This window comes from Mytilus trossulus, chromosome 4 (assembly GCF_036588685.1).
Source record: "Mytilus trossulus isolate FHL-02 chromosome 4, PNRI_Mtr1.1.1.hap1, whole genome shotgun sequence".
Classification (NCBI taxonomy): Eukaryota; Metazoa; Mollusca; class Bivalvia; order Mytilida; family Mytilidae; genus Mytilus; species Mytilus trossulus.
In genome coordinates this window covers 55,039,621-55,055,973 of record NC_086376.1, presented here as the reverse complement: position 1 = coordinate 55,055,973, position 16,353 = coordinate 55,039,621, and the positions used below count along the sequence as shown (strand labels likewise).

The 16,353-nt window shown below is 32.8% G+C and overlaps 1 protein-coding gene across 2 annotated transcripts in view; it reads left to right on the top strand.

The window, feature by feature from the left end:
• LOC134715545 (lachesin-like) overlaps positions 1-16,353 on the top strand; it is a 22,345-nt gene extending 5,992 nt beyond the window's left edge. For both annotated transcript variants that reach the window (XM_063577787.1, XM_063577788.1), the window contains exons 3-7: positions 8,129-8,281; positions 8,935-9,075; positions 11,268-11,564; positions 12,432-12,707; positions 14,549-16,353. In XM_063577787.1, the coding sequence (XP_063433857.1) occupies positions 8,129-8,281; positions 8,935-9,075; positions 11,268-11,564; positions 12,432-12,707; positions 14,549-14,628 (947 nt within the window). In that variant the 3' untranslated portion in view covers positions 14,629-16,353. The remainder of the gene's footprint in view (positions 1-8,128; positions 8,282-8,934; positions 9,076-11,267; positions 11,565-12,431; positions 12,708-14,548) is intronic.

Sequence of the window (16,353 nt, the reverse complement as noted above, 5' to 3'; positions counted from 1 at the left end):
AATCGTGAAAAAATGTGACAGGGACGGAACCAGCCATTTCTAAAAAGGGATTCCAACCATGGAGAAAAAGGGGTAAGATTCCAAATATCTGTCACCATTTAAATGCATTGATCGTTTGAATAAAAAAGTGTTCCAACCATCGGACCCCATTTCTTGAATCAGCCTCTAGGGCACGAGATGTTTGTGATTTTTTTTAAATTTTCTTTCCAACTTTAATCTGACTGATGCAAAGTTCTAAGGTTAGTATTTTGGCTAAAATTGTTTACCTAAAGTGCGTATGTTCTGACTAGTATATGTGCAAAATCTGCCAAAAATCAAAGCATAATGAGAGTAGTTGCAACAATATAATAATTGACAATATCCAGAAGCAAACTATTTACACCAAGTTCTTTATGTTACAATAATCCAGACGAATCTGCTATAATACCTCATTGACTTTAACCTTATATATCAATTTCGTTTTTTTCAACAGTTTTATATCTAAAAGCCTTGTTATAATATTAATTTTTAATGTGTAAATTAATTTAGTTTAAATATATTTTATTTGCTGAAATACATGTATGCAAAAGGGATGAGACACAAGATAATCAAACTTATGTATAGTCGTCTCCCATTAATTGATGTGTTATTCCGTTCGATTAGAAAGAGAGAGCTTATTTTTAACCATACTATATGAAAATTACCAGTCAAGCGTCAATTAATATAAGGATTGCCTTTAAATAGAGCCTTGCATAGTTTCATATATTATTTCCACTTCATTCGCAGTCGCTACTCTTCGCGTAAAAGTTTTGCAAGTGCTGCGTATTGCAGTAGAACAAATTTATGAAAGTATTTGAATGTAATGTTTTACAATAGTCACTTTAGGAGCCGAAACTGACAGAACAATAATATACATAGTCAGTCAGGGATCTCCATGGATGACAATTGAACCATGGAGGAACTTTTATCATCATAAAACGTATCTACACCGTACAGTGTAGCGCGATTTAATGTATTTGATCCCTCCACATAAGTATAGGTGAACATGCTAATTCATTGCTTATTTGAATTATATTTATTTGAATCTTCATTATAAATACTATATAGAAGTATATATATTTTCAATAATTTCCGTTTGTAACCCTTCGACGGCCAAGCCCTCATGCCCCTCCCTCCCTTAGTCAAAAATAACCAATAGCTGTCACGAAGGTCCCAATGTATTTTTCTTGCTATTTTTTAGTAATTGTTATAGGGGTTAAAAACTTGTGGAGCTTATTTTTCACGGACACTGTCAAATTTAGAAGTCATGAACCCATTACCGGTATGGCTGGTTTGCAGTAGCCAGTAACTACAAAACGAGTCATACGGGTTATTTAAAAGGTTAAAAAGATTTGTAAAGCAAACGTTGTCAAATGAAAAAGTTTTTAATTACTTTATCTAGCAAATCGATGCTATACAAAATGCATCTTTCGAGTCTGAGTAGAAACCGGAAGCGCGGGTGTATCAATTTGATTGTAATACGTCTACGTAGTATTTTACCAAAACGGAGAAACGTTTTCTTCCTTCAAAATTTGTTAACCAATCTTCGTGCACAAATCTCAAATAAGTGCATATTTCCTAACATATAATGAGTAACTTTGGATCAAAACCCAAGAGTTAACGAAGTAAAATTGGAATACCGTTAATGTAATCTACTCTGAGTTCATGATAAAACAACTATATTACAAGATTGATGACTTCTAAAGCCTCAATTTATAATGTGGATTGTAAAGTCCAAAAGTTTCTCAATAATAGAGTATCAATATACTTATTCATGACACATAAAAAATCATATAATGGACAGAGATAAATTGTTGTTTCAGATTTAAGATTTAACTTTTTCATTCAGCATGCACATTTTATTAACGGAAACAATTAATCACTTATTCCTGTATGAAAGCTAATTAATATAATTATGTCATCTAATATATCTATTTTAAGTTCAACAGCAATCCAAAAAAAAATTGCGTATTACGTATATTTATATTGAACCACAAGGGTGCCATCTGCTTGACAGCAATATTTGTTTCCATCAACTTGGGGATCAGAATATTTGTATGCCTCCCCGTAGTGGAGGGGACTTTAAGTTTTACAATTGTCCGTACGTATGTCCGTACGTCCCAATGATGGTTTCCGTTTTCTAACTTTACCGATTGCTTATAACCACAGAATACAGATCAAGTTGGAAATTTGGTGATGTCACTTTAACCGTTCTAGAGTGATGCCCCTTTACAAATGGAAAAAAATGTTGATTTTGTTCTTTTCCGTTCTCTAGCACAAGTAAGCCTCAACTAAATGTTTTGCAACTTATACACAATGCTCATTACCTCAAACAACAGATCTATTTTAAATTTTAATGATGTCATTTTAACCGTCTTAGAGTTATGCCTCTTTACAATTCGAAAAATTGCTGATTTTAAGTTTCCGTTCTGTAACTTTAGTTTGCCTCAACCAAATCTTTTGAAACTTATATACATTGCTTTAATATAACCACAAAATACAGATCAAGTTTGAATTTGATGGTGTCACTTTAACTTTCTAGAGTTATGCCTCTTTACAAATGGAAAAATAGATTGCTGATGTTTTCCTTTCTGTTCTCTAACTTAAGTTTGCCTCAATTGTATTACTACAAAAAACTCAGACCAATATCACATTTGGTTGCGTAACTTTCACCTTTTCTTCGGTTATGTACCTTTATAACTTTATAAAATATGTAATCTGTGTCCCATGGGAATATTCCCCATTTAATTTAGGAATAAATCAGAACCCCCCATAAAGATAAATGGTCGTTCCCTAATGCACTGTTACGTTCTATGAACCATCACTGAGGGTTTTCAAACTAAAATGTATTTCCTACTGTTTCAATGTACGGTGTTTGCATTTTTGAAAATATAATGCTTCTAATTGAACTCCTTCTTAATGATTATTCACTTTGTCTGTTAATTTCTAGATAACGAATTGTGTAATAGTAAAAACATTAAGGTTATCACTCTTTCGAGTGAAAATAATATTACATGCGTTCTAATAAGGTTATGTTGCTTTGTATGATTTCTTATATTTTCGTTTTTCATCATTATTGGCACCATCTTTCGTTGTGAAAATTATTCTAGAAGTGTGTACCGTGAGATTTCAAACACGTTTTTTTTTCCATTCTTTTCCCACTATTTAAGCTTCAAGATTTAACAAAAATATTTCATCTAGATTGATAAAGCAGACACCCATTCTGAACGACTGGAAAGCTACGACTGATTCAGGTTTCAAGTAAATTTGAAGCAAAATGGTCGAATAGAGGGACGAAAGATACCAAAGGGACAGTCAACCTCGGAAATCTAAAACAAACTGACAACGCCATGGCTAAAAATGAAAAGGACAAACAGAAAAACAATAGTACACATGACACAACATAGAAAACTAAAGAATAAACAACACGAACCCCACTAAAAACTAGGGATGATCTCAGGTGCTCCGGAAGGGTAAGCAGATCCTGCTCCACATGCGGCACCCGTCGTCACGGTTGTTTATGTGATTACAAATCCGGTAAATAGTCTAATTCGGTAGGTCAAATTCATGAAAGGGAAAGGGATTGTAGTTACGACGTAAGATAGATAGTTTATTCTCATAAAACCATGCAAGTACAAAGGTTACAGAGAAGTTGAAAAATAAAATACATAAAAAAAACAAATTATGCATTTAAAAACAATTAACATTTAAGGAACATATCCGATATCATTTGTGAAACGGTTATTCCATAACGGTCAACCAACTCGTGATGGCGTCCGTAAAATTTACGAAGGGATCATTTCAACTTCACTATTTGGAACTCTTGGTTTTTAAAATAGCTTCGAACTTGGTATTTTAAAATTGACAACAATCACCAAGTTTCTGTGATAAAGATGTGTTTATCAAACTAAACAATTACTCAATGTTCTCGACAGCTGGAGCAATGTACGATACAATCATGTTTGTTGATTTTGCTTGGGTGATCTTTTGATTGCCTAAGTGATAATAGATTGCATCTTTTCATCAGCGATCGGAAGGCTCAATATTTAAATTGGGCTTTTCATCTTGGTGACACTAATCATTATGCAGAATCGATGTAAATAGTGAGAAACGAAAGGTCACTCTTCTCAAATGCATAAATGACGGTGATAAATTTACTTCTAGCATTTGCAATCAATATTTTCTCGTTATTCAGTTATATACTCTTTCAATCCTCGATTTTGATATCTGTCATATAAGGAACGCTACAAGTGTTAAATTCCCATGAACAACTATATTCATGTCTGTTAAAGTGGGTCTTTTGAACAACTTTCAGGGGAAAGCGCAGTATTGCAAACATTAAAATTTGCATATCGCGTATTTCTATGCAACTTTAAACTTGAACGGCTCTTTAATCTCTAATTTACAATCATCGGAAGGGAAAAAGAATGTTACTGATTTCTAATAAACTATTTCATATAAGGTTTTTTCGAAGTCAGACTATCTACTAGTGTATATTGAATCCTCGTTTACTGTTATGCAATTAAAAGAACGGAGCGTCTATTCGGTAAATTCTCTGTTCGTCCGGCCATCCGTCTGCGGATGCGCAACTCTTCAATATCAATAAAAATGTCATGTGACGCAGAATGTGTCCCGGATGAGGTGTCGGATAACACACGTGGTGTCGGATAACACACGCTCGTATGCAATGGACGTTTTGAGAATTGGAGATCGTCATTTATATTTAAAGATGTCATATAGAAAACCAGAGATAATGTGATTGCTTTAAACAAACTTTTATAGGAGTGATTCCAGAATAATAACTGAGGACTAAGCCTGAAATCAAAGTGAAATGGATGATTTAACCCCGTTTACCTCACCTTTTATCTGTTTTATCTAATATACATTTAAAAAAAAAGTCTTATCGAAAACACAATCCTACTTTTTGGGACAGGTTACACGTGCCCGCCCTTTTCTCTTATGTCCTATGAATTAAAATCGCCAACTAATTTAAAAATTAGAATTGCGCATAATCTTATGAGACCTTACTTTAACCACACGAACATTCTTTTATTAGAATTAGTTCTTTCTCATAAAATGATGTTAGCCAATATATTTTAAAACAACTCGTGCTTTATTTTAAACCTCCAAACACGGTGCTATATCTTCACAATTATATTTTTGGCCGAACAAATAGCATAAAACCGTAAACATACTATCTGTCTGACTTGCCGGATGAATACACATTTTTGACTATCTAGCCGGACAGCCACTGCCTTAAAAGAATGTCTGATAGGTTTGTTGGTCAGTCGATTAAGGAATATCGCTTTAATAGGAATTAGATATAAATTAATGATGGTAAGTGTTGAACCACGTTGCGGTATCAATCTCGATCCATAGAATGTGTTCACCAATTTAGTCGTCCTATCCTTTCTTTAAGTCAGGGATGAATAAAATGAGATTATGGATAAACGACAAAAAAAAACCAGCAAAACCAAAAGATAATAATATTTTGAAACCGAATTATTATTTTTGTTTGTAATAAACACTAACATTCTCTTATCAGTATGGTCGAAGGTGCATCAAAACCGTCCAAACATTATTAGAGGTCGTCATTAAAGAAACAGTATGATTAATGTATTACTAGACAAAAAGCCAATCTCATTAAAACCATGGAAGAGGCATCCAAAATAACGGAAGTGCGGTATGATTTAAATGAAATTGGACAAAAGTCCGTCTTGTTTTGGTCAGGTGTCAATTTCCTGTGGTGGCTACTATTAGACACATCTATATTCAGATTGAGTAATGTAATTAACCGTATAAAAGTCAATATTAGATAATGTAATATCTACTTGTAAATCATTAATTAGAATCGATAAGTTTTGTCAATACCAAGTGGCATATTAGGATTGTCATATTAGGCAATTGCATGGCTTGTAAACAAATGCATATGGCAATGAATAATTTGACATCAACGTCGTTTGATTTGGGGGAAATGATAAAAATATCGAAAATAAACCACATTTAACACCGAACTAGGACGTCAGTTTAGGTAATTTGTGTAACAAAAAACAAAAATGTGAGCTTATCTGCATTTGTGGAAGAGTTCCGCGATTGAAATTTTCGCATGGTTTTGAGTATTTTGAAGACACATTATCCATATGTACTTTCTACATCTTTAAATACATACTAATGAAATGATTCCAATCTTTAACGGATTTAACGGTTTTTTTTCTGTTGTGATTCCTTTGATGTTTTGACGGAGTATTCTTGATTGTAAGCCTTGTGTCTGGATAGTACTGAATGTTCCGCAGTCTGATACGTGTAACCGAAATACTAACCATGTCTATAGCTAATAGATTGTTCTTTGTTTAAAATCAATTATGATCAACATTTTTAGTTCCGTTCAACATGTTATAGACGGAGTTAAACCTTTCCTATTTTGTTCTTACCCGTGTATATCCGCCCTAACTAGATAAATGACTGCAGCAATGTAAAGGTAACTTAAGGTCACAAAAATACTGAACTCTGAGGAAAATTCAAAACGGAAAGTCCCTCATATATCGAAATCAAAAGCAAGATAGATAGATAAATTTATCTCTCTAATTATCCATTGTCAATTTAATGAATTTATTCATTTCTGCACCCGTTGTATAAAAAATTTAATCAACATGTGGTTCGTTTGATCTGAGTTCTTCATTGGTTAAAATCCGATTACGACGTCGAATTTCTTGCTTTCCACTGACTTTCCTTTTGTGACGGCATGAAAACAGGTAGGTTGGTCCCCTCCGTAAAATATCCAGTATGCCTTCGGAATATACAAATGTTAACAATATTGTCAACAATTTGACTAACGACCGGGACACAGACTCGGGAGAGGCGACCAGGCCTTGCGGTCATAAAACTTTCGAGTCGGTTTTTTGTACTTGTACTCGAAAATCAACCAATCAAAATATTGGATTTCATGTTTCGAGCATGATTTTTGTGCTCCCAGCACTGAGCAAATTTTATAACTTCAACCCCAGGTCTGAAGACGTCACATAGAAAGAACACATATTTTTGTAGATCATTTGAAAAGAAGGAATAAGTTTCTCTCTCTATGTATATAGAACTTCTATGTCGTTTGGTCTGTGGTGAAAAGAAACATACACAGCATCTTTATATTTTTATAATTAATGATCTGTGCATTTTTTTTTATGAACACAGAACATGATAACATTCGACTGTGTTTTAATTTAATGAGTTGTATGCGTTGAAAATTTGAAATACATCTATTCAAGTTAAAAAATCTTTCAAATAACCAGTTTATATGACACTCATGAAAATATGCAGAAAACGTTCATTATAACTGAACTAGAATATATTTGTTTATGGGCCGCAGGACGCCTCCGGATACTGGAATTTCTAGATACATTAAAGACTTGTTGGTGATCTTCTTCTGTTGTTTTTTTCTATGGTCGGTTGTTGTCTCTTTGACACATTACCCAGTTCCATTCTCAATTTTATAAACAGAATATTTGGACATATACATCATATGTTTTAAAACAAATCAATGTCTGTCTAAGATATACAAATATGGTCACCTTTGAAGAAGTTGAGAAATTTAAACACGTTGAAAGAAGCATTAAAGCAATACTTTAAGTCTGTTGCAAGTCAAAGTATTAATTATCTGCTCCTGCTCATGTTTAGCATTATCATAAATGTCCGCCCTTCATCACGGTCTACTTGTTTTGCAGTACTGTCCTGTCCAATCCCCTCCGTAAAATATCCAGTATGCCTTCGGAATATACAAATGTTAACAATATTGTCAAGAATTTGACTAACGGCCGGGACACAGACTCGGAAGAGGCGACCAGGCCTTGCGGTCATAAAACTTTCGAGTCGGTTTTTTGTACTTGTACTCGAAAATCAACCAATCAAAATATTGGATTTCATGTTTCGAGCATGATTTTTGTGCTCCAAGCACTGAGCAAATTTTATAACTTCAACCCCAGGTCTGAAGACGTCACATAGAAAGAACACATATTTTTGTAGATCATTTGAAAAGAAGGAATAAGTTTCTCTCTCTATGTATATAGAACCAGTCCTCAGTAAAAGCTGCATATTCATATCAGTATTTTATATGTTTCAGTTGCACCTATAATTAACCATGCACTTTCAACAAAGAATCCCCTTTCGGTAGCAGAAGGAAAAAATGTTACACTCGTCTGCAAGGTATCAGCATTACCTGCCGCAAGTGTCATGTGGTTTTATTATCACCCTCAAAGACCGAATAATAAAGAGCGTAAGTCTAATGTAATTTGTTTAATTATAGCGCCGCATAAACATACAGCTGTCCCATTCCGATAATAATTTTAGAAAGGCAATAACGCACGAATCTCTCAATTATATTTGTTTCCAAATTTACTAGAATTGTCTACGAAACGTCATTGTGGCATCAGAAATACATATACAAGTACATATTATAGCGGGTGGCAAATACACAAGCACACAAAAAGGAAACAAGAAACTAATTAAAAAGTTTTGCAGGAAATACTATTGGTATCGGATTGATCACACAAAATACCTTAAACACTCACATTTGCATACTAGAATACATTATACTCACATTTGCATAAAAAAACTTTATACTCACATTTGCCTAAAATACCTTATACTCACATTTGCCTAAAATACCTTTTACTCACATTGACATAAAATTTCTTAAACCATGTCTATCAAACACAGAAATGGTAAGACAATAAGGATTGTCCAAGTCACTAGTTAGTGATCTTTATATATATATATATATATATGAGGTTTTCGCATTGATATACCATCATGACCAGTATATGCATTAGACAGTCGTACTCGGCTTAGCTTCTTGAATTATAATTTTTGTTTAACTAAATAAGTAAATTTGCCCTAGTATCCTTAATCAATAAGAATTATTTTCAGAGCCTAATTTTCCTGCCTCTGTTACTGGAGAAACATTAACAATCCACGAAATATCTAAAGAACAAGCTGGTATTTATAAATGTCTTGCATTCAATGGTGTTCCTCCAACAGCAGTCAAAAACATTACAGTTAATGTTGAATGTAAGTATTTGGTATACCTACCTTTTTTGTGTTTCAAAAATATTAAAAAAACACACACGTTATATATAATACATTTGTGTACATAAAATATTTTACTAATATTCCATTTCAGCAAAATTACGCGCTGTTTTGTAACTCAGAGGTCCCGGGTTCGAGTCCCGGTGGAGACAAGCAATTTTATATCCGGTTACATTGGCGCCCACCTAAAAACGATAGAGGTTAGAGATGAATTTAAGCTAGGGTAGTTTGTGTGAGAATCATAATGGTTAGATGATTCTTGAGGTGGGGGACGTGTGACGGGATTGCTTCCCTTAGAAAGTGTGGTAGTTACTTTGACAGCTGTAAATGGTTGAGCTAAGGAAGTACTATGTTTTAGCTCAGTCGTTTAACGCGCTGCCTTATTACACAGAGCCCCGAGTTCGAGTCTCGGTGGATACAAGCATTTTTTTAATGAAATTAATTCAAGCTCACCAGTTACATTATTAACACATTTCGAGATCCAACGATAATTTACTGTTATAATTTTCTAGTAATATATCGACAAAGATTTTCTCCTTATGTTGTTGTTAGCTTTAAATCCATAGTAAATGCTTCTTATATTTAGAGGATATCAGTTATTGAACGTAGAAGATGGATAAATCAGTTCGGAAGTTGGTACGTTCGACTACAAGTGGAAATAGAGACCTTTGTTAAAGTTCTTGGACCCCACATATGAGTTATTGTCCGTGCCTTTACATAGGCAGGGGTACATGCATTCTCCCAAACAAAAATAACGTTGTTTATATTTCGAGTGTCCGATGCACGTTCTTGATTTTCCTTCACCGTGAACACTTTAACCTATACAATTTAAAGCCAGTGATGTATAAATACATTAAAAGTTAGAAGATATAACTCATAATTCTTTTTAAATTGCCTTTATTCATATGTGAATTGTATCTTGTAAATGTTTTGTCACAGACAAGACTTAAAACGAAATATTGTTTTGTCTATTCTGTATGACCAAAAGGAACTTAATAAGAATTGCCAAATTCGTTTACTTTGCCTGATGCAGTCGGAACCTTAGTTGCTTGATTATATTTTAATTAATCATCAGGAATTAAAATTGTACACACTGCAATCAAAGCCCTTTCATGTATTTTTGTGTCTGATATCAAGTTTACTTACACATATGGCAATTTAATTATTATAAATGATTCTGACTATGGATGTCATATCTCAAGCATCCAAATCAACCATATAATGTAAGTAAAGCAGCTAAAGCAAAATACATACGATTATTAGTTGTTTTAAACTTCTATGTCGTTTGGTCTGTGGTGAAGAGAAACATACACAGCATCTTTATATTTTTATAATTAATGATCGGTGCATTTTTTTTATGAACACAGAACATTATAACATTCGACTGTGTTTCAATTTAATGAGTTGTATGCGTTGAAAATTTGAAATATATCTATTCAAATTAAAAATCTTTCAAATAACCAATTTATATGACACACATGAAAATATGCAGAAAACGTTCATTATAACTGAACTAGAATATATTTGTTTAGGGGCCACAGGACGCCTCCGGATACGGGAATTTCTCGATACATTGAAGACCTGTTGGTGACCTTCTCCTGTTGTTTTTTTCTATGGTCTTTGACACATTCCCCAGTTCCATTCTCAATTTTATAAACAGAATATTAATTTGGACATCTACATCATATGTTTTAAAACAAATCAATGTCTGTCTAGGATATACAAATATGGTCACCTTAGAATAAGTTGAGAAATTTAAACACGTTGAAAGAAGCATTAAAGCAATACTTTAAGTCTGTTGCAAGTCAAAGTATTAATTATCTGCTCCTTCTCATGTTTAGCATTATCATAAATGTCCGCCCTTCATCACGGTCTACTTGTTTTGCAGTACAGTCCTGTCCAATAATTTGTTCGACCAGGATATTTGTGAAATTTTTTTTTAATGTTTATCACTGGACGTTTAGCAAACAATAATAAATAAATCCATCCGCTTTGGAAAATGTATTTATATTCACCATTCTTACACTTACATGTAGGAATAATAAGTTAACAGTACGTACACGTATCACTATGTTGGGTGTGTATACTCTGATAAGATTATAAATCATGGATAATCTAATTTTAAGATCGATTTTGTATTTCTTTTGAAAAAAAATCTTTGTTTTATATTTTAGTTAAACCGATTATCTCTACAACCAATAAAAACATTCGACAATTAAGAGGTAAAGATACTATTTTGGAATGTAATATCAAGGCATATCCGCCGGAAATAGCAATATGGAAAAAGGGAAATATGGAGATAAAAGAAGGAGAAAGAGATTGGAAATACTATCCAACGTTATTCAAAAACAGTGACTCAGAATTCGTTTTAGGTTTACAAATATATTCGTTAGAAGCAGATGATTTCGGAAATTATACATGTGTAGCCAGCAATCAACACGGAACAACTTCTGTACAAGTTTTAGTTGAAGGTAGGACAAATATACCGAAATGCGAGGAAAACTCTAAACGGAAAGGCCCACATTGAATTGTTAATTTAAATACTCAAACACATCAAACGAATGTATAACAACTGTCATATTCTTGACTTGGTATAGGCATTTTTATGTAGAAAACTGTGGATTAAACTGGTTTTTTAGCAAGCGTAATAACCTCTTACTTATATGACAGTCGCATACAATTTCTTTATATTGACAACGATGTGTGAATAAAAAAAAACACAGACACAATAGCCAATAATGTAACTGTGTTTAGAGTTTTTTTTGTTTTCTAAGTACATTTCTGAATGCATATTGAGCAGATAATAAATATCGGGTTTTTATACATGAGCAACACGACGAGTGCCAAATATGGAGCTAGATCTGCTTACTCTTCCAGAGCACATGCATGAGATCATCCCAGATTTTGATGGGGTTCATGTTGCTAAGTCTAGTTTTCTATGTTGTGTCTTGTGTATACTATTATTTGTCTGTTTGTCTTGTTCTTTTTAAGCCATTGTGTTGTAAGTTTATTTTCTATCTGAGTTTGAATGTCTATTTGGTATCTTTCGCCCTTCAAATGTAAAACAGATAATAGCAAGCGTTTTGTGTTTTTACTTGTATTCATTATTATATAAATAAGAAGGTGTAGTATGAGTGCCAATGAGACAACTCGCTATCAAAGTCTAAAGATGTACGTGTAATAAACACATACAAGCTTTCTCACAGGCAAACAACCCATTTATATTATATAATATAAGAGTTGAAAGGCATACAAAATGTTTTATAAGATTAATAAGTGCATTTGTACTTAACTATGAAAATCATTGCGTTCTATCATATTTTTTCCTTCTTTTTAAGAATTGGTAATTAAGCCGTCAACAACAACTTCAACTACCACTACAACGAGTACTACAACTGTCACCGCCCCAACATCAACATCAACGATACCAATGACATCATCAGTTTCAAATAAGACATTATCGTCTATTCGGACAACATCAAACCAGATTAAAACCACTACAACACAGAAAGGTGTGATTATCGATGATGGCGATTCTTCGAAGGGCGATAAAGATCCCGGATATAATGTGCTTACAACACCGGCTGTTTATCCAATTTCTCCTGCAGAACAAGGTAAACAAATTGTTTTTGAAACAAAGCAGTTGCTTCCGTGCGACATGTCTGTCTTTTAAGCCTTTAAATTTTTAAACTAACATTATGCTTTACCTTCAGCAGCAAAAAAATATACATAGTGGTCCAAATATCTGAGACTAACACATTTTTTTTCAATCGTAGACAAATTCTTGAACAATCTCCCTGCATATTTGGAAGGGCAATTACATACGTGGCGGAAAAGAAAAAATTACGCATCCCTCCATTTTAATCCCCATTCATTGAAGGATATATGTTTTCTCTTAATTGAGAGGTAACATTTCATATAAGTACATGTTATACAACTATATTCTAGTTATACTGAGAAATTCATGGAATAGGCGCTTTTAATCAGTTATTACTTGACAAAAAACTTCGAGTCAAAGAAGATTTGTCCTGATGTATCAGGATATAAATATAAGACTAACAGAAACTTTTATATTAAAAGAGGGTTTTTTTTAACGAAAATTAGTTATTGCTCATTAATTATCAAGTGCGAACTAACCATGGCGGAATATAATGCATGCATTGTAAGATTTTAAAAATCCGGTGATACACCACAGATTGCGATTGGTTTACAACCGTCCTTTGGGCCCTATTGAATGGCGTATTGCTAATCAAGTTTGAGATACGAGCTATCAAATAAACTACAATCCTTGAGATTAGTGAATTGAGAATTGCTGTAGAAATTTGTGTTTCATCGACTATATTGGTGATATGCAATACCACCTAAATAATACGGACAATCTTGTTTTTATACAACCCAAAACATTTTTGAGGATCGTATAATGGTATGGTGGGTATGATGTCGTCGTCTGCGTCGTCGGAAGACACATTGGTTTCCGGATAATTACTTTAGTTTAAGTGAATAGACCTTTATGAAATTTTTTCAGAAAGTTCAATACCTCAAAATGAAGTTCGGGATTAATTTTGGGAATGATGGTCCCAACCGTTCAGGAATTAGGGGCCCAAAAGAGGACCAACACAAGTATTTTTCTAGTTTCAGGATAATAACTTGTGTACAAGTATTTCAATTGCTCTGAAATTATATTGCAAATTGACTGTTTCAAACAACAAGTAGAAGGTTCGGATTCATTTTCAGGGATATGGGGGCAAAGTTTAGGAATTAAGGGCCAAAAAGTGGCCAAAACGAGTATTTTTCTAGTTTCTAGACAATAACTTGTGTTTAATTGTATGGATCATTCTGAAATTGTACCACAATGTACCATATAACAAAGGGGAGGCTGAGTTTATGCTTTGGGTTAATTGCCCGAAATATGTAGGATTTAGGGACCTAAAAAGGGCCAAAAAGAAGCATGTTTCTAGTTTCTAAACAATCAAGATGATTTATTGTGTTTAAGTGTATGGATCTCTCTAAAATTGTACTACAAAGTTCAATACTACAAAAGAAATCATGGGATTGAGTTTAAGGGTTATTGCTTTAGTAGGGGGTTTCAAAAACTGTGGGGGGATTTTTTGCTAACAATTTTTTTAAGGGATTCCTTTTTTTCAAAAATTTTCGAAAGTTTCAAGAAGAAATATTCATTGCACAGTATTGTGCAATAGATGTGTTAGATCTTTGACTACATTATTTTGTGACAAAAACTCATATTATGTCAAAAATTTGATCACAATCCAAATTCAGACAGTATCAAGCTTGAATGTTGTGACCATATTCCGCCCTGCGGAGCACCTGGTTACCGATTGTTCTGTAAATTTTTTTTAACTGGTAATTTAATATCCGGTATGTTTTCAAAATAATATATACCAAATTCAAAGAAGATGTCAAAAACAGGTCTTAACACAGTGTTTTCTACTTTCAGATCCAGGAAACAGAGGAAATTGTTTAACTTGGAAATTGTCGGGACTTGCAGCTCTAGTGTTATCCCTAATCATAATGTGACTTGATCTATGATGAATTTGTCTCTTTTGCACAAGTGCTACAAACTTTTCTAGTCAGTTGATAAGATATTGTACATTTACTGAACATTGCATGCCTAAGTCTTAAGTTCTATGTAAATTAAAAAAAATATGTATCGAGTCATAGCGTCAGTATTATTGAGAACACTGGTGTTTTTTTAATTTGTTATGTTTTGTACTTCTTACTTTCTATGTACATGTAAATAATGAAAAGATCTGAAAATTATAATTTTTACTGAAGTATAAATGGGTTTTTTTTCTGTCGAAATCCAAGTAAAAGAGTGCATTTCTACTTATTTTCAAGTGTAGGCTTTATTAGTCATATTTGTTAAAAGGCATTTTGTCATATTTGTTAAAAAGCATTTTTTCATAACTATGATGTTTATATTAACCTGAAATAAAAGTTGTTTTGACATTAAGTGTAAGATAGTAGACGACGAATTTTGTAGGATTTTCTAAAGAAATAGAAGTGAAAGTGAAATGTCTTAGTCTATATATGATAACTTAATTATATAAAAATGACTAAACTACATGTAGGTGGTAAAATGACCCTTGAAGCAGTACATATTACATGATAACGCTTCCTATTTTAGAGTTGGAAACCGGACTTAATGTCAGATATGAAATTATTTACATAAAAGGTAAATAGATCAAACCATAAATAAAAGTATGTAACATTTGGTAGATATACTCGGGTTTATGTACTTAAAACAGGGATGACATAAACAATACTCATTTATTTCATTTGTAATTTATACAAAGTATGAATAAATTTGTTTATATTGTGTTAACATAAATTTATAGTAACTTTTTCTATTATCATTATCACAAATAAATAATATCTTTCATGTCAAACATTTTGAAAATTTGAAGAACTGTCTAGAATTTAAGGTTTATGGGTAATCTTTTTAAGTCACATGATTTCTTGTTTATAACTAATTTATTTATTCAATTGCAAAAGCAATAAAAACATAGTAAAGACAACTTGATTAAGGTATACAATTTCTCTGTTTTCTATGAGATGTGTATGATGCTGCGTCCACATGTACATTTAATTCGAATATGATTCATTATAACTAATTCAAATAAGTTTAACATTCGAAACGTTTCACGTCCGAACGTAAATTCTAATTCGAATTGCAATGCGTATTCTCATTGCAATGTGCGTCGAATTTGCTAAATAGTGTCCGAACGACGTCAAGTTTTATTTCGCATTCTCAATTAATAAATTACAATTAAATTCGAATTACTAATAAAGAACTTGTCCACATTATAGTTTAATTCGACTTAACTAATTCGTACTAACGAAAACGCATTTCTAATGCAAATTGGATAATGCGAATAAGCCAATTCGAATTTGATTCGAATCAAATAAAAGAATACTGTGTGAACACGATTAGCGAATTCGATTCGAATTCGATTCGGATTCAATTTGAATTAAATGTACGTGTGAACGAGGCAGGACTTTTTTTTTTAATTGTTGCTTATGTATTGATTTAGAATTATATTTCAGTGTCTTGAGTTAGTACGACTTACAAAACTCGTGTACGAGCAAATAATCGATGTGCTATTATAAATGTTTTCTTTTGTGCCAAAGAATGATAATAATCAAACAGTGTATGTTTATATGTAAAGATGTGAATGTGTATCATGTAAATATATGTTTTACTGCATTTTAAATGTCACATGAATAAACTGTCGCCAAGTA